General features: G+C 42.0%; 1 protein-coding gene and 1 long non-coding RNA gene across 2 annotated transcripts in view; one reads left to right on the plus strand and one right to left on the minus strand.

The window, feature by feature from the left end:
- GNE (glucosamine (UDP-N-acetyl)-2-epimerase/N-acetylmannosamine kinase) overlaps nt 1-26,075 on the plus strand; it is a 44,953-nt gene extending 18,878 nt beyond the window's left edge. The window contains exons 3-12 of the mRNA XM_059142872.1: nt 3,752-4,203; nt 7,566-7,718; nt 9,845-10,057; nt 13,675-13,762; nt 14,504-14,714; nt 17,367-17,496; nt 17,847-18,068; nt 20,160-20,342; nt 22,762-22,878; nt 23,904-26,075. Of these exons, the coding sequence (XP_058998855.1) occupies nt 3,752-4,203; nt 7,566-7,718; nt 9,845-10,057; nt 13,675-13,762; nt 14,504-14,714; nt 17,367-17,496; nt 17,847-18,068; nt 20,160-20,342; nt 22,762-22,878; nt 23,904-24,139 (2,005 nt within the window). The 3' untranslated portion in view covers nt 24,140-26,075. The remainder of the gene's footprint in view (nt 1-3,751; nt 4,204-7,565; nt 7,719-9,844; nt 10,058-13,674; nt 13,763-14,503; nt 14,715-17,366; nt 17,497-17,846; nt 18,069-20,159; nt 20,343-22,761; nt 22,879-23,903) is intronic.
- On the minus strand, nt 424-14,509 carry LOC131812902 (uncharacterized). The gene is made up of 4 exons (XR_009346541.1): nt 10,066-14,509; nt 6,726-6,946; nt 3,030-5,797; nt 424-2,815 (listed from the first exon to the last, which is right to left on the minus strand). It is a non-coding gene; the product is annotated as an uncharacterized LOC131812902 (long non-coding RNA).
- Nucleotides 26,076-26,642: the final 567 nt, after the last annotated feature.

The following is a 26,642-nucleotide window of genomic DNA, read 5'->3' on the forward strand; positions in this document are numbered from 1 at the left end:
TGGTGTACTAGAGAGAGCTTGGATCTTGTAGCCAAGTGAACCTATCTTCAAATCCCAGCTCTCCCTCTTACTTTTTATATGGCCTTGGAGAAGTTGCATCTTCAGGTTCCTCAGTTATAAAATGGAGTGAAAGCCTATGTTGTAGGTTACTGTGAAGAATGGAGATAGTGATACAAATTGTCCATCACACAGAGTAGCTGCTTAATAGGTGCTCGATAAATGATAGCTATAAATATTTTTATCATTACCTGTTACATTCAGGAGAAATGCCACTTACATGGTGTGTGACTCTAATAATAAAACTTCCTGTTATATGTTTTGTGAGTTCTAATGGTACTGCTTTCTTAAAACTCATGTATAGATCAATAGTGCATCAAGTAGTAGGTAGGAAACAAGACTTAAAAAGTTAATTTACAAGATAAATTAGAATGTTATATTGTCATTGGTTTTTATTCTGGTGTTTATCATTAGGTTTGTTATCATAGTCTAAATTTGAAAAATGAGAGTTGGGAAATCTTAGAGGGAACAGAATGTCTAAACCAAAGGTGAACATTCGGTTTGTTTTTGGTAGTAAAGTGGCATTTAGTGCACTCTTGTGGCATAAAAACATTAATGCAGCTTCCCAAGATGGTTAGTAATGACCATGTTATATATGAAAGAAGCTCGTGTTAAAGTAAAATTGCCTTTTCAGAGTATTCTTTAAAAGCAAGGCAACAAGAACAACAAAAGTAAACAAAAACCTGCCTCTAAAAACCGATTTTCTCTAAGAAAATACTTACAAAGAGTAGAGAAGAAACTGACACATTGCTCAAAAATTCAAAGGTTTTAAAAATGTGAAATGAGGGGTGCCTGGGTGGCTCAGTGGTCTAAAGCCTCTGCCTTCGGCTCAGGTCATGATCCCGGGATTCTGGGATCGAGCCCCACATCAGGCTCTCTGCTCAGCAGGGAGACTGCTTCCCCCTCTCTCTCTGCCTGCCTCTCTGCCTACTTGTGATCTCTCTGTCAAATAAATAAATAAAATCTTTTTTTTTTTTTTTTTTTTAAAAGATGTTTAGAGGGGTGCCTTGGTGGCTCAGTGGTTTAAGCCTCTACCTTCGGCTTGGGTTATGATCTCGGGGTCCTGGGATTGAGCTCCACATTTGGCTCTCTGCTCAGCGGGGAGCCTGCTTCCCCTCCATCCCCGCCTGCCTCTCAGCCTGCTTGTGATCTCTGTCTGTCAAATAAATAAATAAAATCTTTAAAACAAAAAAAAGTTTATAGAGGCACCTGAGTGGCTCAGTTGATTAAGCTTCTGAGATTGTTCTTTGGCTTAGGTCATGATTCCAGGATCCTGAGTTCGAGCTCCACCTCGGGCTTTCTGCTCAGTGGAGCCTGCTTCTCTTTCTCTCTCTCTGCCTGCTGCTCCCCATGCTTGTGCAGGCACACTCTCTATCTATCAAATAAATAAATAAAATCTAAAAAAAGTTTAGTTAGTTAGTTTGAGTTTCTCTCTTCCTCTCCTGCTATCCCCCCTCCCCACCAATTCTCTCTCTTCTCTCTCAAATAAATCTTAAAAAAAAAAAAAAAAAAAAAAAGTCTGCTTCTTGGTTTGTCTTTTTTTTTCCCCCCTCTGTTTGGAAATAACACCAATCTTACATAGACTCTTTTGGAAAATAGACAAGCAGGGAATTTTCCCAGATTGTTTTATAAAGTCAGTATAATCTTGGGAGGCCTGGTTGGCTCAGTTGGTAAGCATTTGCCTTTGGCTGAGGTCATGGTCCCAAGGTCCTGGGATCCAGCCCTACGTTGGGCTCCCTCTTTAGCAAGGAGTCTGCTTTTCCCTCCGCCTCTTGCCCAGCTTGTGCTTGCTCTTGCCCTCAAAATCTTAAAAAAAAAAAAAAAAACTTGATAATAAAACCTGACAAAGAAAAAAATTCAGACTAGTATATCTTATGAGGATAGACATAAAATTTTAAAAATATATATTAAATCACATCCAGCAATTTAAAAAACAGGTAATACATTGTGACCAAATAGGTTGATCTCGGGAAATCAAGATTGACGTAACATCTGAGCATCAGTGTTACTCACCTCTTAACAGCATAAAGGGGAAGCACATATGATCATCTCAACAAATACCAAAAAAAATTGACAAAATTAACCCAGTTATTAAAAAAAACTCTAAGCAGACTTTGAATAGAAGGGAAATCCCCCAGTCTGATAAAGAGCATCGGTGGGAAAACCTACAGCTAGCATAAAAGTAAGCTTCCCCCTGAGAGAGAGCAAGGTAAAGATTTTTGTTTTTACCACCTCTCTTCAGCTTGTGCTAGACTATAACAGCCAGTGTAATAAAGTGAGAAATAGACAAGAAAACATAGACTGTTTTTGTTTAGAGACAGTATGATAGTTTTATAGGAAAATGCCAAGGAATCTATAAAATGACTACTAGACCGTCCATATGATGTAAAATGATGTAAAGAATATTTCATGATCTGGGAAAATATTATATGAAATGGATTAAACAGATTATAAAATGGATTAAATAGGTTATAAAATAGATTATAAAATATACATAAAGGGGCTAGGAAAAAATCAAAATGATTTACATTGGTATTGCTGAGTGACAGGTTTAGGGATGATAATTTTATGTATTTCCCAATTAAAAATATATTTATAACAACTATATAGAATTACATTATATATTCTAAATATATCTATATTTAGGGAAAAAAGCCAAATCTTTTAAAATCTAGTCATAATATAAAATTTCGAGGCACTGAGAATTGCAGCTGTTATTGAAGCATTAAAGAGAATTGAAATTGCATTTTTTAGCCAACTTTTATTTATTTTTTTTTTTTAATTTTATTTATTTATTTGACAGAGAGAAATCACAAGTAGATGGAGAGGCAGGCAGAGAGAGAGAGGGAAGCAGGCTCTCCGCTGAGCGGAGAGCCCGATGCGGGACTCGATCCCAGGACTCTGAGATCATGACCTGAGCCGAAGGCAGCGGCTTAACCCACTGAGCCACCCAGGTGCCCCTTTTAGCCAACTTTTAAAATTTTTTAATTGAAAGAATTTATTTGAGAGAAAGTATAGGGGGAGGGGCAAGAGAGAGAAGGAGCAGACTCCCTGCTGAATGTGGAGCCAAACTTGGGACTGTAAGGATCTTGACCTGAGCTGAAACCAAGAGTTCGCCACTTAACTGACTGAGCCACTCAGGCACCCCTTCAAAATCATTTTAATGCTGTAAAACCTACATCTACATCCCATTCCAAATTATGCTGCATTAGTGGTACAGTACAAATTCAGAAGATAATTTTCATCATTCAGAAATTTATAGTATAGTGACATGTCCAGTATTCTGATTTCCCTATTTTTTTAAAAAAGTGCATTTTGGTTTTATAAGTAACTTTTTTTTTTAATTAGGTAGCATATTTCTTTTTAAAAAATTTACACAGGGAGAAAGAAAAGAAGTTAACCACCAAAAACTCTGGTCTCTGTTTTAATAAAAAATTCTCCTTCAGGTGCTTCTCTATCCAGGTATGTGCTGTCTTGATCTGGGTGGTGGCCACTGGGGTATTCATGTAAAATAAGCAATCTATACACTTATGATCTGTGCTTTTTAGTTTTTGTGTATACTTGTTTGTCTATTTTAACAAGTAAATTTTATAAAATATTTCTCCCTTCAGGGTTGATGTTATCACTTTTTTCATATGTTTTTATGGCCCTGTGTTGAACATGCTCTCATATCTTTATTTCTTTTCTCCTTTAGGAACACATACCGCATGATTGAACAAGATGACTTCGACATTAACACCAGGCTGCACACAATTGTTAGAGGGGAAGATGAGGCAGCCATGGTAGAATCAGTGGGCTTGGCCCTAGTGAAGCTACCAGATGTCCTTAATCGCTTGAAGCCTGATATCATGATTGTTCACGGAGACAGGTTTGACGCCCTGGCTCTGGCTACATCTGCCGCCTTGATGAATATCCGAATCCTTCACATTGAAGGTGGGGAAGTCAGTGGGACCATTGATGATTCTATCAGACATGCCATAACCAAACTGGCTCATTATCATGTATGCTGCACCCGGAGTGCAGAGCAACACCTGATATCCATGTGTGAGGACCATGACCGCATCCTTCTGGCGGGCTGCCCCTCCTATGACAAGCTTCTCTCTGCCAAGAACAAAGACTACATGAGCATTATTCGGATGTGGTTAGGTACGTATCAAACTTTATTCAGTCTAATGGTGGTTTTGTCTGTTTGGATATGTTTCAGTTTTTTTTAAGAAACTACTGAATGTAGAATATTCCATTAGAATTCAGAAGATTAAAGTTTTAGTTCATAGATCTCACCCTATGGTATGACTTCAACTCTCTGAGACTCACCTTTTCTGTGGAATAGTCTTACTGGATTGAATTTTTAAAAAATCTTTGCTATAGTTTATAGAATGGTATGCTTTTAATCCATTAAATATGCTATGGGTAAATAGTTACAAGGAGAGATCCTGATATAACAACAAGGGGGGAAAAGCAAGCTACAGAATTATATGTATAAATGATGCTATTTTAATAAAATCTGTAATATAATGGAAAGATGAAGAAGTATGTATACCAAATCATTTATAATGTTGACTTCTGGTTAGTAGAGTTATGGATGTTTTGGTTTTTGTTTGCCTGTATTTTGTTTTTTGGGGAATGAAAATACTTTTTTAAAAAGATTTATTTGACAGAGTGTGGGGGGAGGGGTGAGTGGGAGAAGGAGAGAGAATCCCAAGCAGACACCATGCTGAGCATGAAGCCCAACTCGGGGCCTGATCCCATGACCCTGAGAGCACAACCTGAACTGAAACCAAGAGTCAGATGCTGAACTGTGCTACCCAGGCACCCCTGATAAAACTATTTTTAATTTTAACGTCTCTCATATGAGATTGTTGGAATACTTAGATAATATTGAAGCCAGTAAGCTATAATTACTTAGTAATATAAGGGGCTCTGGTGATTATAATGAAAGCAAAAATCATAGTTGTACCATTAGTATTATTTCTGTAAATAGCCTTAAGTTCTGAAATCTTCACTGATGAATGATCTAGCTTCCTGGAAATTACCTTTTTCGAATAAGAGGAAAGAAAATTGTTTGATAAACAACATCATTGCTTAATTTACAGCAAGAGTACTATCTAGAGGGCAAATCAAGAGCAAATCAAGATCATTCTTCAACATTTGCGACTCTCCTTTTTTAAAGAGGTAGATCTATAATTTAGTGAAATTAATCAATAGAAAATTGATTTAGTGGGGCACCTGGGTAGCTCAGTCAGTTAGCCACTGACCCTTGATCTCAGCTCTGGTCTTGATCCCAGGGTCATGAGTTCAAATCCTGTGTTGGGCGCCACAATAAATTGATTTAGTGATTGTGTGTGAGTCTGTGTGTGTGTGTGTGTGTGTGTGTGTATTTTTTTTTTTTTTTAGCAAGTGTGGGGAGGGACAGAGGGAAAGAATCTTCAGGCAGACTCCCTGCTGGGTGCAGAGCCCACATGGGGCTTGATCCCACAACCCATGAGATTGTGATCCTGAGACCTTGTGACAAGAGCTCAATAGACTGAGCCACCCTGGTACCTTGTGATTGTGTATATTTTTAATTTAGATCACATTAGAACAAGTAAGTAATAGGGTTGTCCTATAATGCGTTAATCCAATCTGTATTTCTTACCCTTGCACAGGTATTAGTTACCAAGGAGCCTGTCTAGATAATGCCAATGGAACAAATTCTGTCACTTCAGTCTCTCCTTTTTGTATGCTCCTCCTTCTTCTTCTTCTGTTTAAAAAAAAAAAAAGATTTTTATTTATTTGAGAGAAGGAGAGAGGATGAGCTGGGTGGAGGGCCAGAGGGAGAGAGAAAAGCAGGCTCCAGCTGAGCAGGGAGCCTGATGTAGGGCTGGATCCCAGGACCCTGGCATTAAGACCTGAGCCAAAGGCAGACACTTAACCAACTGAGCCACCCAGGTGCCCCTCCTTTTTGTATGCTTTAAGTGAATACTCTTGCATTCTGATTATTCTGTTTGCTCTAGATGGATTCTGAAAAAACTGTATTTCTGAAAAACTTGTAATGAATAGAACATAACCCTTACAAAGCAAAATGTGGCAAGACTATACTTGTGGGGCTTAAGGTTCTATTTGGAACCATTTCAGCAGCTTCTTTATAAAAAGAAGGATGACAAAACAGCAAAAACGATTTTTTTTGTAAAGCCGGTGGAAAAGAAAAGACCGTGAGTCAAAGCAACCCACCCGTGGCCGTATGTTTTGTGCAAAACCTGTAACTACTTCTCTACCTGCAACTTCGGATGGTATTACTCAGCTTCTAGGAAGAACAGGGTTGGGTAGGCCACTTAGAGCATACAACGTCGTCTCCAGAACACAAATAAATAACAGTCCTAGTAAAAATATTAGCATATTGTTAAAAAGACTTGGGGCACCTGGCAGGCCCTATTAGTTAAGTGTTTGACTCTTGATTTCAGCTGTGTTCATGATCTCAGGATCATGAGATCGGGCCCTGTGTCTGGCTCTGTGCTGGGCATGGAGTCTGCTTAAGATTCTTTCTCCCTCTCCCTCTGCCCTTCCCCTTCCCTCTCTTAAAAAAAAAAAAAAAAAAAAAAAAAGGTTAAGAAGACTTGTTAAATTCCTAATAATGAAAGAAATACCACAGTAAATAGAGAACTTCACAACATTAAACAAAATGATGATACCTTAATGGAAAGTGTTGTGCAGAAGGGCTGAGTGAGATGAAGCAGAGTGATGTCAGAAATTGTACTTCGAGGGGCGCCTGGGTGGCTCAGTGGGTTAAGGCCTCTGCCTTCGGCTCAGGTCATGGTTCCAGGGTCCTGGGATCGAGCCCCACATTGGGCTCTCTGCTCGGCAGGGAACCTGCTTCCTTCTCTCTCTCTCTCTGCCTACCTGTGATCTCTATCTGTCAAACAAATAAATAAAAAAATCTTAAAAAAAAAAAAAAAAGAAAGAAATTGCACTTCGAGCAACAAGAGGTTTCATGTTTAGTCTCTTCCTCTGGTTCCCACCAAGGAGAAAATGCAGTAGCCCAGAGACAAACTTTAGAAGGTGGAAGGGTATCTCTAGGAAGGTACTGATCCTACACTCTGCAGGGAAATAGCCATTACTGTTATTTCTTGTTCTCTTATTTCTGCTGGCTATGGATTAAAGTCATCTTGAGCATCAGCAGTTCATTCATTGCTGACAGTTCATTAGAAACACTGGTTAGAAATGGGGAAGATTTACATTTTTCTAATGCTTTGAAATATTTTGAATTTTAAAGCAACAGATTCTAGTGACTGCTGTTTAAAGTTACATATGTTGTTTGTGGTAGCAAGCGCCTTTTGCTGGATTCTAGGACTTGTTCCTCTGTGTTCTTAACATTTGATCCTATATTCAGATACTCTGCCTGGGATGTGGCAAACTGTTTTTATCTTGGAATTTTTAAGCACAGACTTTGGGATCTTACTTTTTAGAATTTGCTTCTTCCTCTTTAAGATTCTTAACTAATGATGCAGTGTGGTTTGATCTTCTTTAAACAGGTGATGATGTAAAATCTAAAGATTACATTGTTGCGCTACAGCACCCTGTGACCACTGACATTAAGCATTCCATAAAAATGTTTGAATTAACACTGGATGCGCTTATCTCATTTAACAAGCGGACCCTAGTTCTGTTTCCAAACATTGATGCAGGTAATTGAAACTGAAGTTATGCCACCAACTTTTCTGATGTTATGTTTCTATTATGTCTTCTTTTAACTGCCTCTTCTGTCTTGCTGATCTTACCATTGAAGCCATTGTAGTCTGAAATGCATTCCATTTATTAGGGGATCACTGAGTTTGTAGCAGATGGAAGGTTGTGATGTTTTTGCCAAGTTTAGTAGAAACTGAATACGAAAGAAATACTATAAAAAATTTCTCCGGCCTCCACTGTAGTTCCAAATTTAGTTTCTTCCCTCCAGTTTCCACCAGTGAGAAAATGCAGTAGATAAAAGACGTTAGCCTTAGAAGGTGAAAGGGGATCTCTGGGAAAGTAATGATCCTAGTGAGTGACATAAACTAGCCACTGTTGTTATTTCTTGTTTTCTTACTTATTTATATTAGCTATACCTTGGTCTTGGGCATAGGCATTTGAAATCTGGAGTGCCCAACAAGTTCATCCTCAAGCCTGATCTCGACCTCCTGCTGGTGGACGGTACTGTAGCCTTTGGTGCTGGTGAGACCTTAAGCAGGTTAACCGGAAGATGAGATATAAATGAGAAATGCAGAGCAGGGCCTGACACTGCAGAATTTTGAATTACTGGTTTAGCTGATGCCACTTACTGCTGAGATTTAGGCATTTTTTTGATGAAGGAGGCAGGACCCTTCTCTGCAATACCAAGATGTTACCATCTTACTCTGAAGGTATCCCTCTCCTAGTGTCTCTTGAATAATCTTTTCTGTTTGGGGGAAACAACGTAGTATCTTAGCTGGAAAGAAAGAAATTAAGACTCCCCAACCCAGGTTTCATCCAGGTGGTGTACTAGTATTGCAAAAAACCTTAATATTGATTCTTCTAATCCTTTCAATTTCTGTAAACATTTGGTAATTAATTATATGTCTCTCACTCAGTATTCATTGTCAGCAATACTCTATTTATTATAAACATTCCTGATTGTATATACTTTAGAATTAGAGATTTTTTCCTCTAGGAAAGTAAAGGGTCCAAGGAGTACCTAAATCATGTCTGGCACTCACCTGTCCTCCTCACAGGGTTTTTGATAAAATACACACAAGGAACAATAGGGAAATAATCATGGCATCTCTTTATCATTTTGTGATGTATGGCCCAATTCCCCAACAAAGTAGGGTAAAAGTAGTGTCCGGTTTAGGCTTAAGGCCAGAGAAAGCCTTCACTGAGCCCAAATTTGAATCTTGGAATAGTGCCATCTTCTGGCATACCAAATACTACAGTAATTATAGTCAGTGACCGGTGTGCTCCAGCAGGACTGGGCATAGAGATGTGGCCAAGCCTGCTGTAAGGACTTACACCCTGAATCTGTTACCTACCTCGCCACAGAAAATGTTAAAAAGAGAGAAAACACATGCATGTCCAGCTTTTCTTAAGTCAGTAGCTCCCTGCCTACTGGTGAACAGTTTGGTAACACGGTGTGGTGTGTGGTCCCTGTCCTGCTGTCTAACCAATCTTGATAGCAACCTTGTCTCCCTTCTAGATGGTAGCTAGGAAAGGGTGAGAAAGAGGCAATCCAAGCATTAAATATTGCCTCCCTTTCATACATTTGTTTTAAAAATCATGCATTTGAAATAAAATATCAGCTACAGTATCAGAATCTACATGTATTTTCTTGGCACTCAGTTCATAAGAGTGGGAGTGCTGTCCAGTTGAGCTGTTAAAGTAACTATGAGCCTAGCTGAGGCAGAGGCTCTCTGATCAGCTCGGTGTGTGGAACCCAAGATTTTTCAATTTAGGAACTCCCAGCCTAAGACATAGAGACTGTTGGAGTGTCTTTGAACCTCTTAACTGCTGTTTAAGGTAGAGCTTTTACTGGGGGCATTAATAAAAGGCAATTTACATTGCTGAATCTGTTTGAAAAGTCCCAAATGCTGCTGTTTAAAGTTCCTAGATGAGCTGATGCAGTGAGCTGACCAGACATTTTAGCTATTCATCATTCCTAAAAAGATCGGTAATTAAAGTTACTATCTCCCTAATTACCATCGTGAATTTTTATAGGGTAGTTTTTTGAAGTGGGGCTTTACTTGCCAGGGGAAATGGTTTATCTCATAAACTGTTTAACAGGTGGTTCTTTCCATTTTCGCAGGGAGCAAAGAGATGGTTCGAGTGATGCGGAAGAAGGGCATTGAGCATCATCCCAATTTCCGTGCAGTGAAACATGTCCCATTTGACCAGTTTATACAGCTGGTCGCCCATGCTGGGTGTATGATTGGGAACAGCAGCTGTGGAGTACGAGAGGTTGGAGCTTTTGGAACACCTGTGATCAATCTGGGAACACGTCAGATTGGAAGAGAAACAGGTATTTACCTCAGTTTGTGTCTCAGCAGACTAGAAATATATATGGAATCAGTGGCTCCTGCCCACTGGTGAACACAGTGTGGTCGCTGTCCTGCTGTCTGACCAGTCGGATTAGCAACTTGGCCTCCGTTGGTGTAGGCAGTAGCTAGGGAAGTGTGAGGAGAGAGGCATTAAATATGAGCTCCCCCTTATACATCTGTGACATTTGTTTTGTTTTGTTTTGTTTTAAAGATTTTATTTATTTATTTGACAGACAGAGATCACAAGTAGGCAGAGAGGCAGGCAGAGAGAGAGAGAGGAGGACCCTGAGATCATGACCCGAGCCGTAGGCAGAGGCCTTAACCCACTGAGCCACCCAGGCACCCCCATCTGTGACTTTTTTTTGATCATGTATTTGAATTATTACAAGGTTTGCTGGAATGCACTTTTATGAACAAGTGAGTGAATGAGGTAAATGGCCAGTGGTCGCCTAAAATCTATAAATAACACAATGTGATTATCAATTTTTTTAGGCCTCCACTTAACATTTTTATTGTCTTTATAATGTCAGAGCTAAGATTTTCTTAGCTGATTATGGTCTTTGATGGCTGTGTTTGAGATGGAATGATTGTGTTGTAAGTATATGAATGCCAGTCCTTCATTTGTGGGTGCAGTAGAGTTCCTTTAATGAATACTTTAGAGCATGGAAATTCTAAATAAGATGCCCCCTTAACAGAAGTGTAAGAAGGATAATTATTAATGAATTTGCTGGTCGAGTTAGATCTTATTAATATTAGTCCAAGTTCTAATAATATCCATCCAAATATATTTCTGTAGCTAATGGAAGTATATGTACTCTGGGGGTAAAGAACTAGACTAGAATCAGAGAGGTTCATTCCAGCTCTGCTCTTTCTGTGTATGTAGTTGCTAGCCTAATTTTCTTTTTTTTTTTTTTTTAAGATTTTTATTTATTTATTTGATAGACAGACAGAGATCACAAGTAGACAGAGAGGCAGGCAGAGAGAGAGGGGGAAGCAGGCTCCCCGCTGAGCAGAGATCCCGATGTGGGGCTCGATCCCAGGACCCTGAGATCATGACCCGAGCTGAAGGCAGAGGCTTAAACCACTGAGCCACCCAGGCGCCCCACTAGCCTAATTTTCTATTACCTTTAGGTCTTCTTCCTCTTTCGTTCCCAATGTACTACTTTGTTCCCCACTTCACAGAGAAAATACAACCCAGTGAATGGAAATTCTTTCAACTTCATTCATTAAGAAAATATTTAATAAGCACCTACTGTGTTTAGGCACTGGGATTTGGCAGTACATTATACTAACCCGGGCTGAGCTCTCATGTAACTTTATTCTAGAGGGAGGGGAGATTGATGATAGACCAAAAATCAAGTATCAGACCTTCTGGGTGCTGTGTAGCCTGTAACACAGGTAGTATGATGGGATACATTAGATGACAAGGCCTCGTTGAGATGACACTAAAGCTGAGACCCAAGTGACAACGAATCTGCTATGTGAGGATCAGGGAGGAAAAGAGGGAACAGCCAGTGCGAAGACCCTAAGATGGGAACAAGCCTGATGTGGCTGAGAAATCGAAGGGCCAGTGTAGCTGTAGGGTAGTAGGCAAGAGGAAGAGTGATAGGAGATGATGTTAGAGAAGGAAGCAGACCTCCGTAAGCCAGGTTAGATAATCTGGGATGTATTTCTAAGTATCATGGGAAGCCATTTATGGGAGGAGGACACGATGTGACTTGCATTTTGGAAAGACCACTCTGCTGCTCCGTGCAGAGTGGAGTATGGTGGGACAGGACTGGAAGCAGGGAGATCACTTAAGAGTTTCAGTTCATATGAGAGCTGATAGTGGCTTAGAGTACCTGGTAATAACAGAGAGGGACAAAATTTAGGTCTGGGGTTTGTTAGAGTACTTGCTGCTGCTTGGATGTGAGCAGTGAAAGGAAAAAACTTCTAGATTTTTGGATTGAGCAGTGGGGTACTCTTTCCTAACATAGGGGACACTGCAGGAGGAACACATTTGGGAGGGTGGAATTAAGAGTTCTCCAGTAGCCATGTTAAATTTGAGATGCCTATCAGATTTCAAAGTGGACATGGCAAGCAAGCAGCTCTGATAGTTGTATGGAGAGTCAGAGTTGGGAGATAGAAATTTGAGAGTGATTGATATGTGGATGGTGTGTAGTTAAGATATCCGTTCATCTGCTATAACAGAGAGACCCAAAATAATAGTGTCTAAATAAGTTAGATTCTCTTTCTCATTGCTATAGCTCCATGGTCATCAGAGAATTAGCCTCTGTCTGTCTTCTTGATAGATGCTCCAACTCTTGCTGTCAGGTCCACATTTTAGCCATTGGGAAGGAAGAGAGGAAAGGTGTCCTTCCTTATAAAGCACAACTTGGAAGTTGCAAATATTTCTTCACATATCCTATCAGAATATAGTCACAGGGTCACATCTAGCTGTAGGAAAGCCGAAGAATATAGTCTTTAGCTCAGTTATTAGATGTGCAGCTAAAAATTCTGTTACAAGTACAGAGAAAGGATGTGGAGGATAATGGTGTCCTCTGCCAGAGATGTCATTTCAAACGAAGGGACTACATGAGATTGCCCAGGGGCGACATGTAAATAGGGAAGAGAATGGAGCCCAGGACCAGCGGCTGGAGCCCTTCAGCATTCAGAGTTCCAGTGAGGAGGAAGGGGCCGGCAAGGAAGACTGAAAAGAAAATGCCAGTGGGGTCAGAGGAAATCCAGGAGGGTGATAGCAGTAAAGCCCAGAAAAGAAATTGTTTTGAAGAGATGGAGTTGACTCTGCGGAGAGCTGAAGGACTGTGCGAACAGTTGAACACTGGATTTGCAGTGGATCTTCTGTTGTCAAAGGCAGTCTTGTATGTTGTGTCACCACACTTGGATAAGCACAATGCCTGTCCATCCTTTTGTTCTCACCTACTTACTTTGGAGGGTGTGGCATCTCTCTGTCCTGCCCACTCCACTGCTCAGCCTTCCACCTATGTTCTAGATCCCCACCCTTCCTGCCTTTTCTAGGAACTCAGGGGCATCCTTTCTCTGCCATGGATCTTCAGCCTCCTTCTCACTGAAACATTCCTCAGCCTCTCACATCTTAGAAAGAACAACCCCACTCCTCTTTCTGGCTCCCACTCTTCTCTTCTTAGCCAGAACTATTGAAAAATATGGCCATTTTCACTGTATTGACTCCATCACATTGGTCAGAAAATACGTAGAAACAAAGTGGTTAACCAGCCAGCTGAGTAGATGGAAGGCAGGTGGATGGAGAGAGTAGGCACACTGGATGACTAGGGCGGGGAGGGGTATGCAGGTGCTGGATTCATGCATATCATTTATTTCAATAAATCAATAAGAACTTCATTTATTCTCTTTGGGAATAAAGGACCCTAGTGTTCTTAAGTATTTGATACATGGAAATCTTTCTGAGAGTGCTTTAAAACATATAAAGGAGAAAAGTTGATGTTGCTCTAATGGACTCTTTTGAAGTCCTCTGGGTTTCAGGGTTAATTATGAGCACAGCATAACAAATTGCTAATTTCTTTATTCTTTGGATGTTTCCACTTTCAAATCATTGTAATGCGTCACTGGGTTCACCTAGGGGAGAATGTCCTTCATGTCCGGGATGCTGATACCCAAGACAAAATACTGCAAGCATTGCACCTTCAGTTTGGTAAACAATACCCTTGGTGAGTATATACTCCTTCTAAAGTGATTTCAAAGGGGAGCTGCCTTGGGTACCATTTTTAAGCTGTGATCATTTTTCAGTCATTTTAACAGAGCTTTCATTCTACATCCGTCGGGGTCCCCTAGCTGCGAATGAGGCAGGGCTTGCTGATAGAACCCCTGTTATTCTACCAAGGGTTCAAATGGAGGGTAACTTCTTTTATTTGTCTCAGTTAATTAATACAGCACTTCTGCCAGGAAAATACCTCTTGAGCCTATTTTGACTTTTTGTAAATAGGAGAAAATGATTGATTTTCTTTAAAAATAGTCTAGTTCAACCTTGTAATTTAGACTGCTCTCCTCTCTCAAAGTAATGAGATTTTCCTATATTTGAATGTTTGAATTCTGAAAATAACCATTTTTCCCATGAATGCAAAGATGAAGAAAGCAATAAATAAATTTGTTGTCCCAAACTAGGTTACATTCTGAAATTAGCTTAACTAACATAATTTCTCCTTAATGATAGAGGCATTCATTATTGGTATCTGAGGCTGAAAATAGCTGTATTTCAGTCAACAGTAGAATTAGACCTTCTGTGAGTAATGTGCACATACTTAACTGTGTTGCTGGTGATATCAGATGTTATTTTAAAATGAAGAAGCACAACTTTATTACCTGAAGTCTCGGTTTCTGTTAGCACCATGTCCTCCATGTCATTTAAAATGTATGAGAGAAGTGTTTAATTGATTTTTTTGATCTTGCAGTTCAAAGATCTATGGGGATGGAAATGCTGTTCCGAGGATTTTGAAGTTTCTTAAATCTATTGATCTTCAAGAGCCACTACAAAAGAAATTCTGCTTTCCTCCTGTGAAGGAGAATATCTCTCAAGATATTGACCATATTCTTGAAACTCTAAGTGCCTTGGCTGTTGATCTCGGTGGGACAAACCTCCGAGTTGCAATAGTCAGCATGAAGGTAAAATTCCTAAGTCTTAACTTCATATCTTATGTAAATGATTTTTTTTAAGTATGTTTGGAAGGTAGGACTAGAAACATTAGAGCTTGTAATCATTTGCCCACAGTATTGACATTTGGATCCATTACAATGTTTGCCTCACTATTTTACTAAGCATTAACATTTCAAAGAAGTAAAATTTTCTGGGAATCCAAGTTAGTAGACTTGAATTGACAGTGGGAGACCCCTTACGCACCAGAGAGGGCTCTTGCCATCCAGGAGACCTGGAATTGGGTACTTGGTAAAGTATGGAGCGTGTTGATTACTGTCACTATCTAGGGAAGGGTGTCAGCAAATGGTGAAGGGAATTGCATCTTCTCTAGATAGCACATGATTTTAGTTGAGTACAGCATACCTTCAATCCTATAACCAAAAGATCAACACAGTGTTGACAGAAACTGAGAGCACCTTCCTAAAAACATAAATTGTTCATGTTAAAATGGCCTCTGATGACTTCAGAATAAACGTACCAGAAAAACCTTTGAAATATTATAGGTACGTAAAATTTTAGGAATCTTTGAGAAATGGCAAGGATTTAAAAAAATAAAGTTGTTTAGGTCAAGTAAAGCAAAACAAAACATAATTTTCTCAAAAGAGACCAATGTCTCCTTTGTAAATACTCTTTAAAAAGCATTAATAGAAGGTTTTCTTAAAGATGATCTTTCTATATCACTGGCCAGAACTCTCTGGAGTGGTCAAATTCTAGAAACATTCCTATTAAAATCAAGGAGAAAAGAAAGATGTTTTCTGCAATATTATTGCACATAATTCTGGAAGTTAGGAAGGGAATAAAAGCAAGGGACAGACAGCACAAGTGGAGATTGTGCACAGAGTAAAACGAAAAATATTATAGACAATAAGAATAAATAAGCTTGCAGAATTAAAAAGACACCTGAGCAAAATGGTTAGATGTTAGGATAAATATATAAATATCAGTGACTTCCTACTTAACATGAACTTTTAGGCAAAGATTTTTGAGTTTTCCTGTGAGTGAGTGTTTGTTAGCTGACTGCACATTAGCATTACCTAGAAGCTTTAAAAAATATATAGATACCTGGCTCCCACCCCAAGACTAATTTGCATCTCTGGGCAGCATCAGTATTTATTCAAAGTCCGGGTGATTCTGCTGCACAGTGAACATCGAGAAGCACAAGTTAGGTTTGCTTTCCTGTTTGTTTATTTAGTTTAACTAGGCTCCACAGCCAGCGTGGTGCCCAGCGTGGGGCTCAAACTCACGACCATAAGAATAAGACGAGCCGAGATCCAGAGTTGGACCCTTAACCAGCTGAGCCATGCAGGTGCCCCTAGGTTTATTTGTAATGACAGTCATTAGAGACAGCCCTAACCTTTGTAATTGGGCAAAATCCATTAGTAATGAAAGAATGGAAAAAGAGCCTATTCAGAACAACAACCAGAAAAATTGTAAGAATCATGTAAACCCCAAAACTATGTAATTTATATAAAGAAAATTATAAAATTTTAGCATATAATGTAAAGGCTTGAAAAATATCCTGGATGGGAGTGCTGAGTATTGTTAAAATGTCAACACTTTGCAAATTGAATTATAAGTTTAACATTTTTTTAAAGTCTTTTTTTTTTTTTTTAAAGATTTTAGTTATTTATTTGACAGAGATCACAAATAGGCAGAGAGGCAGATAGGGGGTGGGGGCGGGGAGAAAGCAGGCTCCCTGCTGAGCAGAGAGCCCATGTGAGTCTTGATCCCAAGACCCTGAGACTGTGACCTGAGCCGAAGGCAGAGGCTTTAACCCACTGAACCACCCAGGCGCCCCAAAGAAAAAATTTTTTTAAAAAGAATAATTTAGGAGAGGGGGCGCCTGGATGGCTCAGAGGGTTAAAGCCTCTGCCTTCGGCTAGGTTCATGATCCCAGAGTCCTGGGATGGAGCCCTGCATTCAGCTCTCTGCTTGGCAGGGAGCCTGCTTCCTCCTCTCTCTCTCTGCTTGCTTCTCTGACTACTTGTGATCTCTGTCTGTCAATAAATAAATAAAATCTTAAAAAAATAATAATTTAGGAGAGACTCTCCTTGACATAGTATTAAAACATATCACAAACCACAGTAATTTATTTATTTTGTGGGGGCGGGCAGCAAAGCAAAGTTTATTGAGCAACAGCAAAGTGATAGTACAAAGCTCCTAGGGAGGGAGGGAGCCTGAGAGGGCTGTCCACAAAGCGTGGTAATATAAACATCGTAGAACCCTGCTTTTACGGCTTTCCTTTATGGGTGATTAAAGCTTAACCTCCTTAGCATATTTATTTAACTGCCTTAGTTTTTAAGCAAGTAAATTTGGTCACCCTGAAAGAGTAAACTATGACCTTCTCACGAAGATTGAGATGAGCCAGCATTCACTTGGCATGGTGAGGGGCCAGGGTTTGCTTTGGAGCCGCCACTCCCAGGGATGGCTTCCCCAAGACGGCTGTGGTGGACCCCAGGGCTGGCCTACATGGGAGCGGCTCCCCTCCAAGCACTCGGCGGGGTCTGCAGGCCTTTCTGTCCTGTAGCGAAGCCTGATTCAGCACGAAAGAGGTCAGAAAATTCACAGGACACTCCTTAGGTAAGATAAGTGAGATAGGGGTTGTTTGTTTTCTCTTTTAGGGTGAAATTGTTAAGAAGTATACTCAGTTCAATCCTAAAACATACGAAGAGAGGATTAATTTAATCCTACAGATGTGTGTAGAAGCTGCGGCAGAAGCTGTAAAACTGAACTGCAGAATTTTGGGAGTAGGTGAGCTTGTGAATTGCATATTCAAGAAATGTTCATTTTGATACAGAGTTTACTGAATTCTGATGCATGACTGACCCGTCAGGTCACTGCCCTATGTATGTGGCTCCAGGTCCTGTCTGTGGGTCCCAAGCATGGGGACTTTCTGGAGCAGCAGTCATCATTATGGATACAGAGGTGGGGAGCTGCAGATGTAGCTCAGAATTACCTGACATTTCCTTGCAGTCTTTGGTAATATTTGTCTTAGGAGATTTTGGGTGAATTAATTTGTGTTTGAAACCCAGAAAGTGGGCACACTTTTTTCTAAGATTGCTTATGAGAATTGTTTTCCTGGCGTGTGTGGTGGAGCTCAGGTATTTCTACGGGCGGCCGTGTAAATCCTCGGGAAGGAGTTGTGCTGCATTCAACCAAACTGATTCAAGAGTGGAACTCTGTGGACCTCAGGAGCCCGCTCTCTGACACCTTGCATCTCCCTGTGTGGGTGGACAACGATGGCAATTGTGCTGCCCTGGCAGAAAGGAAATTTGGCCAAGGAAAGGGCCTGGAAAACTTTGTGACACTTATCACAGGCACAGGTGAGTGGAGTAAGCGAAGGTCGCTTTGGGAGTTCGAGTATGTGTTGGGGCACGCCCTTGGTGTCCTCCAGGGAGCTTGTAAGTCTGCTTCAGTCTCCACCTCCTGCTTGAGTAGAGCCAGAAGGGGAGCCCCGTGTGAGTGCATAGGGCCTTCCTAGGCTTTCCTAAGCGTGTGCCCTGCCCTGGGTACACATGTGGACCTCAGACTCCCAGAGACTTGTCAGAGCTATTCAGAGCTCTTATTCCCCGAAGCTTCTCCTTCCCAGCTTCTCCCAGTCTTTTTGGTTAGTATAATATTTGTGTCAACTAGCAGCTGTTATCCTGGGAAGCAGAGACTAATAAACAGATTTTTCCTTTAAATGTCTTTGACAACACTCCCCCACCTCCTCCCAACCCTGCCCCGGGTAGCCCCCTCCAGTTCTGTGGTAGATAATATAACAAGCTCTTTGAGCTGGTCCTCTAGGAGCTGCCAGGTAGGTGAATATAAACTAGAACAGTTTTTTGAAAATAGAGTTTGTCTTGCTTACTCCAGTACTGCCATCTTTGCTGAGAATGTGGGCTGGTTCAGGGCTACCAAACAGGGGAGTGGGTGTTGGGACCAGAAAATGCCAGAAAGCCTTCTTATTAAAATTCAGCTGTTTTTTTTTTTTTTTCCTTGATTAAGCATTCCTCTTTTTGTTACAAACTTATTAGTATCCAGAGTTCCAAAAAAATTGGTTCTGACAGTTTTTGCTGATTTATTCATTGCTTTAGTGGAGGGATGGACTTCTGGAGCTGCCTACTCCCCCATTTTTGCTTAGTCCTGCTTTGTTTTCCAAATGAGGAAAGAGACTCAGCCAGTAAGTGGTTGAGCCACCATGTGATCCCAGATAGGTCTAACTTCAAAATGTGTGTGCTGGTCAACTCTCCTCCTCTACCTCCCCTGGAAGCTCAAGCCCTTCTCCTAGTCTCAGACACAATTTTAGCAAGGTCACATATCATTTCCTAGATGTTCTGTCAGAGCGGACAGTCTGCAGATTAGAGGGGAGGAGTTGAAGAGTTCGTGCCATGGGAAGTAACTGATGGCAGGATAAGAAAGCAGGGCCTTGGGACGCCTGGGTGGCTCAGTTGGTTGGACGACTGCCTTCGGCTCAGGTCATGATCCCGGAGTCCCGGGATCGAGTCCCGCATCAGGCTCCCAACTCCACGGGGAGTCTGCTTCTCCCTCTGACCTTCTCCTCGCTCATGCTCTCTCTCACTGTCTCTCTCTCAAATAAATAAATAAAATACTTTAAAAAAAAAAAAAAAAAAAAGAAAGCAGGGCCTTCTCAGGCTTTCCTCCTTAATGACTCCTAAACTCCACAAACAAGAGAGTCACTGATACTCATAATCACTGAGTCACAGATTTTTAGACGTGGTGCCATTAAGAAGAGGCAAAATCATATTTTGTACACTTTGTTTGAGAAACAGGGTGGTACATGATATATTTTGGAAAGATGGTCTTCTGTTGGGTTTCCCCTACACCAGAGCCCAAGATGAGGACTTAGGGTATTTTATGTAGGAGGTGATGCTGAGAAGCAGGAATGAAGGAACGGGAAGAGAACAGAGTAGGTGGAAAGCCATTATCCAGGTTGTCTTGAGGGCAGTGGGGGCTGAAATCTACCAGAACCTCCCAAGAAGTCTGCAGAAGACCATGCAGAATTGTCCACTAGACTCTGCTGGCTCTTGTCTTGCTTGGTTGAGGACATCCTGTGCTTTCATGGGTGATGAGGCTCTTTATTGTTAGAGATGGCCTTGGTGAGGAGACAGGCCGTGAGAGCTTGAGGTGGCATACTTGTCACACAGTGAGTCTGAGCCTACATGGGTCTGTTCCCCACAGCTGTCGTTGAAACCACAGCGAGCCAAATGGTTGCAGCATTAGGGTTAGGGTTAGGGATCTGCTTAAAGCATTTCCCTCCAGAATGCTTCCAGATGAAATGCTGGTACTTAGTTAAATGTCAGCTACTTAGGAAAGAACCCCACATGCCACACTGCTAAACGGACGAAGCATTGCTGTATCCCAGCTTCCTGTGTGAGCTGAGAGCCACCTCAGTGACTGTTCTCTCGCTGCAGGGATCGGCGGGGGGATCATCCATCAGCACGAGCTGATCCATGGAAGCTCCTTCTGTGCTGCAGAACTTGGTCACCTTGTTGTGTCTCTGGATGGGCCTGATTGTTCCTGTGGAGGTCGTGGATGTATTGAAGCCTACGCCTCTGGAATGGCCTTGCAGAGGGAAGCAAAGAAGCTACATGATGGTTGGTTTCTTTCACCTGAGGAATTAAATAGCTAACAGTAGACAAGTATTTCAAAGTCGATGTTTCCAGAAAGAGCTGGATACTGAAGCCAGAACTTCTACCCTTCCGCTTTCTGGAGGAAAGGTGGGGCTTCCTCATGCGCAAGCTCTGAAATCCCCTTAGTCCTTACCCATCTTAACACTTTCCTCTCCATGTGGGGGGTGGACACTTGCACTCTGGACAGCAGGGAAGATTTGACTGTTGTCTTCTCAGCCCCTAGCCCAAGCACTAAGTGGATTAACACATTACAGTTGTGAGCTCCAAGAAGTCTATTTGAATTAGTTGTTTCTGGTCTAATGCAAGAGGGAGTCATTTACTGTCATCATAATACAGCGTCAGTTGTGCTGAGAATGCTGGCCTGGAAATGTAGATGCACATAAGGACACCAGTGTTCCCTCTTTGCCCTCCTCATACAGGGAAGGGAGTGTTAGGGTGCTCTCTGGGGTTGAGAGAGGCTAAATAGAATTAGCAGGGCAAGTTGGGATGAGCCCAGGATGCTCTCAAGCCTGGGAAATGGTGCTGTGGGTGCATAAAGGGCAACATAGGGTTAAGCATTGAAGAGGTGAGGCCAAGACCAGCAGCCAATGGAAAAGACATTGAAGACCAGCAGCCAATGGAGAAGACTTCTGGGGGGAAAAACCATGGTCAGATCTGAATTAAATTAGACTCTTCATGAAACTGAACTCTTTGTTTTCAGGGAGAAAAATACTAGTTGAGTGGAGTAGCTTTAGATGATGCCATTCTAGAGTGACTTCTGGTTTTCTGGTTGGATGGGCTGGGAATATAGGAGGAGGAACCAGCTGTGGCAGAAGGGGATGGTTGGGTGCCTGTGGGACGTTACTGGAGATGTGCAGGCGGCAGCTGGCTATGGGGCTCTGGCGCTCAGGAGAGAGGACTGGGCTAGAGGTGGGGACTTGGGAATCATCAGCACTGAGGTGTCAGTTAAATCTCTGCATGAGATTTGGAGGGAGGCAAGAGTCTGGGGTGGAATCCTGTAAAACAGCATTTAACAGGCAAAAAGGAAAATCAGGAAAAGGTAAAATCACAGAAGCCGAAGGGAGAGTTTCAAGGCGGGGTGGGGTGGGGGAGTAGTTGGAATGTCAAGCGCTGCTTATGAGTAAGAGAAAATCAGAAGAGTTCTTAATGGCTTTGGCCATGAGGACATCATTTGAAACCCTGAAAAACTTTTGTTTTCAACTTCATTTTTATCATTAGCCTCCCTTAGGGGCCTTCTCAGACATTTTTCGCCTAATCCTGGCCCCCACACATGCTGCTTCAGTACCACATATCCACTGTTTATCTGTTTGTGTTTATGTACTATTTGTATAAAAAGAATAAGCTTTTTTTTTTCTTTTTTGTCTCAGAAACCAGTTTTTGTTCCCTTGGTGGCAAATTCATATCTTAAGAAAGAGCGGATTCAGTATCAGGAACAGAAGCCTGACTGCACTGAGGGAGAGGGAAGAAGTGCTTTGAGGGCAGGGAGACTGTGAGCGCCTGCAGGCGGCGGGGATGGAAGTGAAGCTGGAGAGAAGGGGCGCTTGAGTCCCGTCCCCCCCCCCCCGCGCAGGGCTCCTGAGGAGCGGGGGGATGAGCTGCAGGGCCTGGGCAGCAGGCCTGAGAGACGGAGAGGGAGCGTGAAGGTGTGCAGATCACAGATGTCTTTTTAGGCAGGGGCAGGAAGGGGTCCTCGTGGGGTTCTCTGTTGGAGAGGTCAGCAGTCCGGAGATCTCGTGATGGTGGGGACGGGGTAGAAGGTTTGAGGTGGTGGAAGCTGAGAAGAGCCCTGAGAGGGAATGCGGGAGAGCTGGCAGGGCAGCTGTGAGGAGACCCCAGGGCGGGGGCGGGCGGGATAGCAGCCTGCGTGTTTGGGATTTGCTCTCATCAGAGCCCAAGCATGATAGCAGATGAGGAGGGAGATCGACCCCTTACTGTTGAGTGAGCACTGACTCTGGCTCTTTTTTTGACTGAGGTCTTCTTTTGTCCATGATCTCCTATAGTTCCTCAAATAATCCTGCTAGGGTACGTGGTGTTACTCCCATTTTCTAGAGAAGGCTCCAGAGGTGATGTGACTTGGATGGGGCTGTGCTGTGGGTCGTGGCCGAGCTGGCAACTGAACTCCTGTCCGTGTCAGTGCTTTAGGCGCTGCTGTAGAATGGCAGGGGCTGCAGGTGACAGGTCGTGCACCTGGGATGGATCAAGGAAGGAGAGAAATAGACGAATCTGTGTTGCATGGGGAAGTGAGAAGTGGGAAGCTCGAGGGCTGGCTAGGAGGCTCTGGTGGGACGGCTCGCTGCCCGCGGGTGCAGGCGGACTTCTCAGCCCGGCCCCCTGCAGGGATGCCACAGCTCACTAATGACTGCTGCTTCTCTCCTCTGCTCAGAGGACCTGCTCTTGGTGGAAGGGATGTCAGTGCCGAAAGACGAGGCCGTGAGCGCGGCCCATCTCATCCAAGCTGCAAAACTTGGCAACGTCAAGGCCCAGAGCATCCTGAGAACAGGTGAGGGTGGGGCTCTGGTCGGGGCAGCCCTGCCATGGGCGGGCCCTCAGCCTGCCCAGGGCTCCCGAACACACCCAGCTTCTCTCGGGACCAGCGCTCTGGAATGTGTGTTCTCTGGAATGTGTGTTCGGAGGTGTTTTCCTGCTTTCTGAGAGAGAAAAAGGGAATGGCATTTGAGGTATTTGGCAGCACTGCCATTATTAAGCAGGTTTTTTGTTTCGTTTTACGACTATGAATAAACTACTTGTCCTAAACTACTTGTTCATCTTATAGGAGAGTAAGAAAAAATATCACTTCAAGTTTTAACCATTCAGAGACAAACTATTAACATTTCCTTCCAGTCTTTGCTTTTTTTTTTTTAACATAGTAGAGATCATATGGTATAGTATATAGTATACCTAGCTTTTATTTTTTAATAGCCAGCTTTTAAAATTTTAAAGCATAACTTCATTTTCTAATATTAAGAATAAATCTTGGGGCACCTGGGTGGCTCAGTCATTAAGCATCTGCCTTTGGCTTAGGTCACGGTCCTGGGGCCCTGGGATTAAGCCCCACATTGGGCTCCCTGCTTGGCGGGAGGCCTGCTTCTCCCTCTCCCACTTCCCCTGTTTGTATTTTCTCTCTCGTCTCTCTGTCAAATAAATAAAATCCTTAAAAAGTAAAAAAAAAAAAAAAAAAAAAAAAAAGAATACATCACACATCTTTTTAAAACCACCACTTTTCTGTTATATAGTAAGAATGTACTAAGTATTCTGGGCTGCTGACCCTTTTCTACCATGCTCTGGCGGGTTTTTTGTTGTGGTGGGGTTTTTTTGTTTGTTTGTTTGTTTCGTTTCTTAAAGATTTTACTTATTAGAAAGAGTATACTAGCAGGGGGAGTACAGCCCGCTAGCTGTACAGGCAGAAGGACAAACAGACTCCCCACTGAGCAAGGAGCCCAGTGCTGGCTGGAGTCCAGTTCTGACCTGAGCCACCCAGGTTGATTTGACTTTCAAGATTCACTTTCTGGTTTTGTTTTCTTGTAGCTGGAACGGCTTTAGGTCTTGGGGTTGTGAACATCCTCCACACCATAAATCCTTCCCTTGTGATCCTATCTGGAGTCCTAGCCAGTCACTACATCCACATCGTCAAAGACGTCATCCGCCAGCAAGCCTTGTCCTCGGTTCAAGACGTGGATGTGGTGGTGTCGGATTTGGTGGACCCTGCGCTGCTCGGTGCCGCCAGCATGGTTCTGGACTACACGACTCGCAGGATCTGCTAGGCCTCCCAGGGGTGCACCCAGAACCGAGACTCTGAGCTTCTTCGTGGAATCAGGTTGTCTTTTAGACGAGCATTTCTTAAAAAGCAGATTTGGTATTTAAATTTGGTATTTGGCAGGTGACTTCGGCAGTTAAATTTTTGCTTTTAGTCTCCTCTTCCGGAGCCACCTTTCCCAACCCTCATTTTTGTAGATGCTGCTCCTTCTGGGGTCATTTCAGCTCAAACCCTCTAAGCACCAGTCACAATCTTCTGTGCCAAAGTTGCTGTGACAGTAGACAAGGACGCCTCAGGGCTCTGCTACTAGACGGGCCATGTAGACCTACAGGCCCTGCCTGAGGCGGGGCCTTAAGACTGGAGTGTAGATCGTTCTTCCTTCCTCCTCTGGCCCTAAACTCCGATTGCAAAAAGGGATCCGGTCAGGAAACAGAAGGAAATCTCACTGTGAAAGGCTTGAGTAAACTTTTTTTAAAAAACTGCTTTCCTGAGGTATTTTTAAAAGTGCACAATTTGATAAGCTTTGACATATGTATACCCCTGTGAAACCATCACTGCAGTCAAGACATTGGACACCTCTGTCATCCCCAAATGTTGTTTGCTTAATGCTGTTATTTATTACCCTTGCAGAATCTTGAGCAACTTTAGGGATCTGAATGAGTCACCTTCTTGACCTTGTCCTTATCTTCTTAAGGACAGCTGAGAAGCCACTAGGACTTACAGCCTCTGCAAGGAGATTAACCATCCCCAAAGGATCTTTGCAACCGACAGATACCTCTCCCTTCAATAACCTTTCCTGCTAATGTTGAGTCCGACCTTGGAGTATCCATTAAGCGAGTACTTGTGGAGCTCGTATCTGTGAAGCTGGATTCTGGCTAAATAAGATCCTGTGCTTTCACTGGTGTCAGGATAGAAAGGCCAAGGTTCTTACTATCAATTTTAACTTAGAAGAAATACTAAGACCCTCCATTTGTTAAGTGCCTACTGGATGCCGGGCTCTGAACTAGGTGCTTCATATACATAATTCCTAATTCGCACAACCTGGGAGGTAGATGTCCTCATTTCCATTTTATACAGCCCCAAACTAAGTCCTGATGTGCTGCAGTGATTACCTAAAGCCTTGTGGCTAGTGAGTCTTAGAAACAGGGTTTGATCCCAGGTCCCTCTGTGCTTTTCTGCTATGCCACACAACCCCTCAGATAAGAAACTTGCAAAATGTGAATATATCTTGATTTACTTCATACTACCAACAGCTTCAGTAAGACTGACTCAATTTGTCTTTGATGCTGTCCTTCAATGATAAACTTAATCAAATATTTCTCTATGCTGTGGACATTTTGCCAATACAGTATTTGGTCCAGTGACAGGTTTTTATGGGTACTTTTAGATGATCTAAAAAAGCATATGCATGTTTTTCAGATTTTAATTTTAGGAAAACCTGAAGGTTTGCATTGTTTTGGTGTTAGCATACAAAATAAAGTGAAAGAATCTATATTGCCACTTCCTTCCTGGTGGTTAATGTGAAAAGATAGGTTGGCTGATTCCTAGAATTCCACCAGCCCTGAAATAATCTCCACATCCTGGTTATTGTTGAAAAATTCCACAGTGATTCCCAGGAAGGAAGCTGGTCGCTTGGCCATCAGCGCCCCAGGGGAGGTAGCAGACTGTGAAGGGCATTGGTTGTCCCTTGGCGACATCTCTGACTGCTTGTCCACTAGATAGGTGCATTGCTACCAAGTTTTATACCAAATATTTGGAAGGATGGTACTAAATCTAAAACCAAATCTTAGTTTTTATTAAATTCACGAAAAGGCTAATATATTCCAACATAATTATTACATATGCTTAATCACATTAATTTATTTTAATGTAAATATTTTTATGTTACTGTTCTGAGCCAAATTCTAAAGAAAAAATAAATATATTTCTCTGTGGAAAGCCTACCATTTTTGCATTTTGTTTTCTTAATTAACTCTCTAATTAAAATTCCTTTCTAGAAGAGGTTTATTTTGTTGCACTGCTTGCTTTTTGAAGGTCATGTAACTTCTTAAGGCATCTAATATAAATTTCCTAACAGTAACAATTTTTTGATAATAGGGAGCATTAATGTATTACATTTATATATATTGCAAAATGATCACTACAGTAAAAGAACCATCACTGTACATACAGAACTATTCTTTCTTGTTTCGAGAATGTGTATGATCTACTCTTGCAGCAGCTTTCAAATACACAGTATAGGCATATATATAGTATGGACATACTTCATTTAATTGTGCTTCACAGATAATGTGTTGTTACAAAGGTTTGTGGCAATCCTGCATCACACAAGTCTCTTGGCACCACTTTTCCAATAGCATTTGCTCACTTTGCGTCTCTGTCATCTTGTGGTAATACTCGTAGTATTTCAAACTTCTTTTTTGTTGCAGTGATCTGTGATCAGTGATTTTTGATGTTACCGTTGTGTTTAGGGCACTATGAGCCACACCCATGTGAGATGGTGACCCTAA

This window comes from Mustela lutreola, chromosome 12, assembly GCF_030435805.1.
Source record: "Mustela lutreola isolate mMusLut2 chromosome 12, mMusLut2.pri, whole genome shotgun sequence".
In the NCBI taxonomy this organism is placed as follows: Eukaryota; Metazoa; Chordata; class Mammalia; order Carnivora; family Mustelidae; genus Mustela; species Mustela lutreola.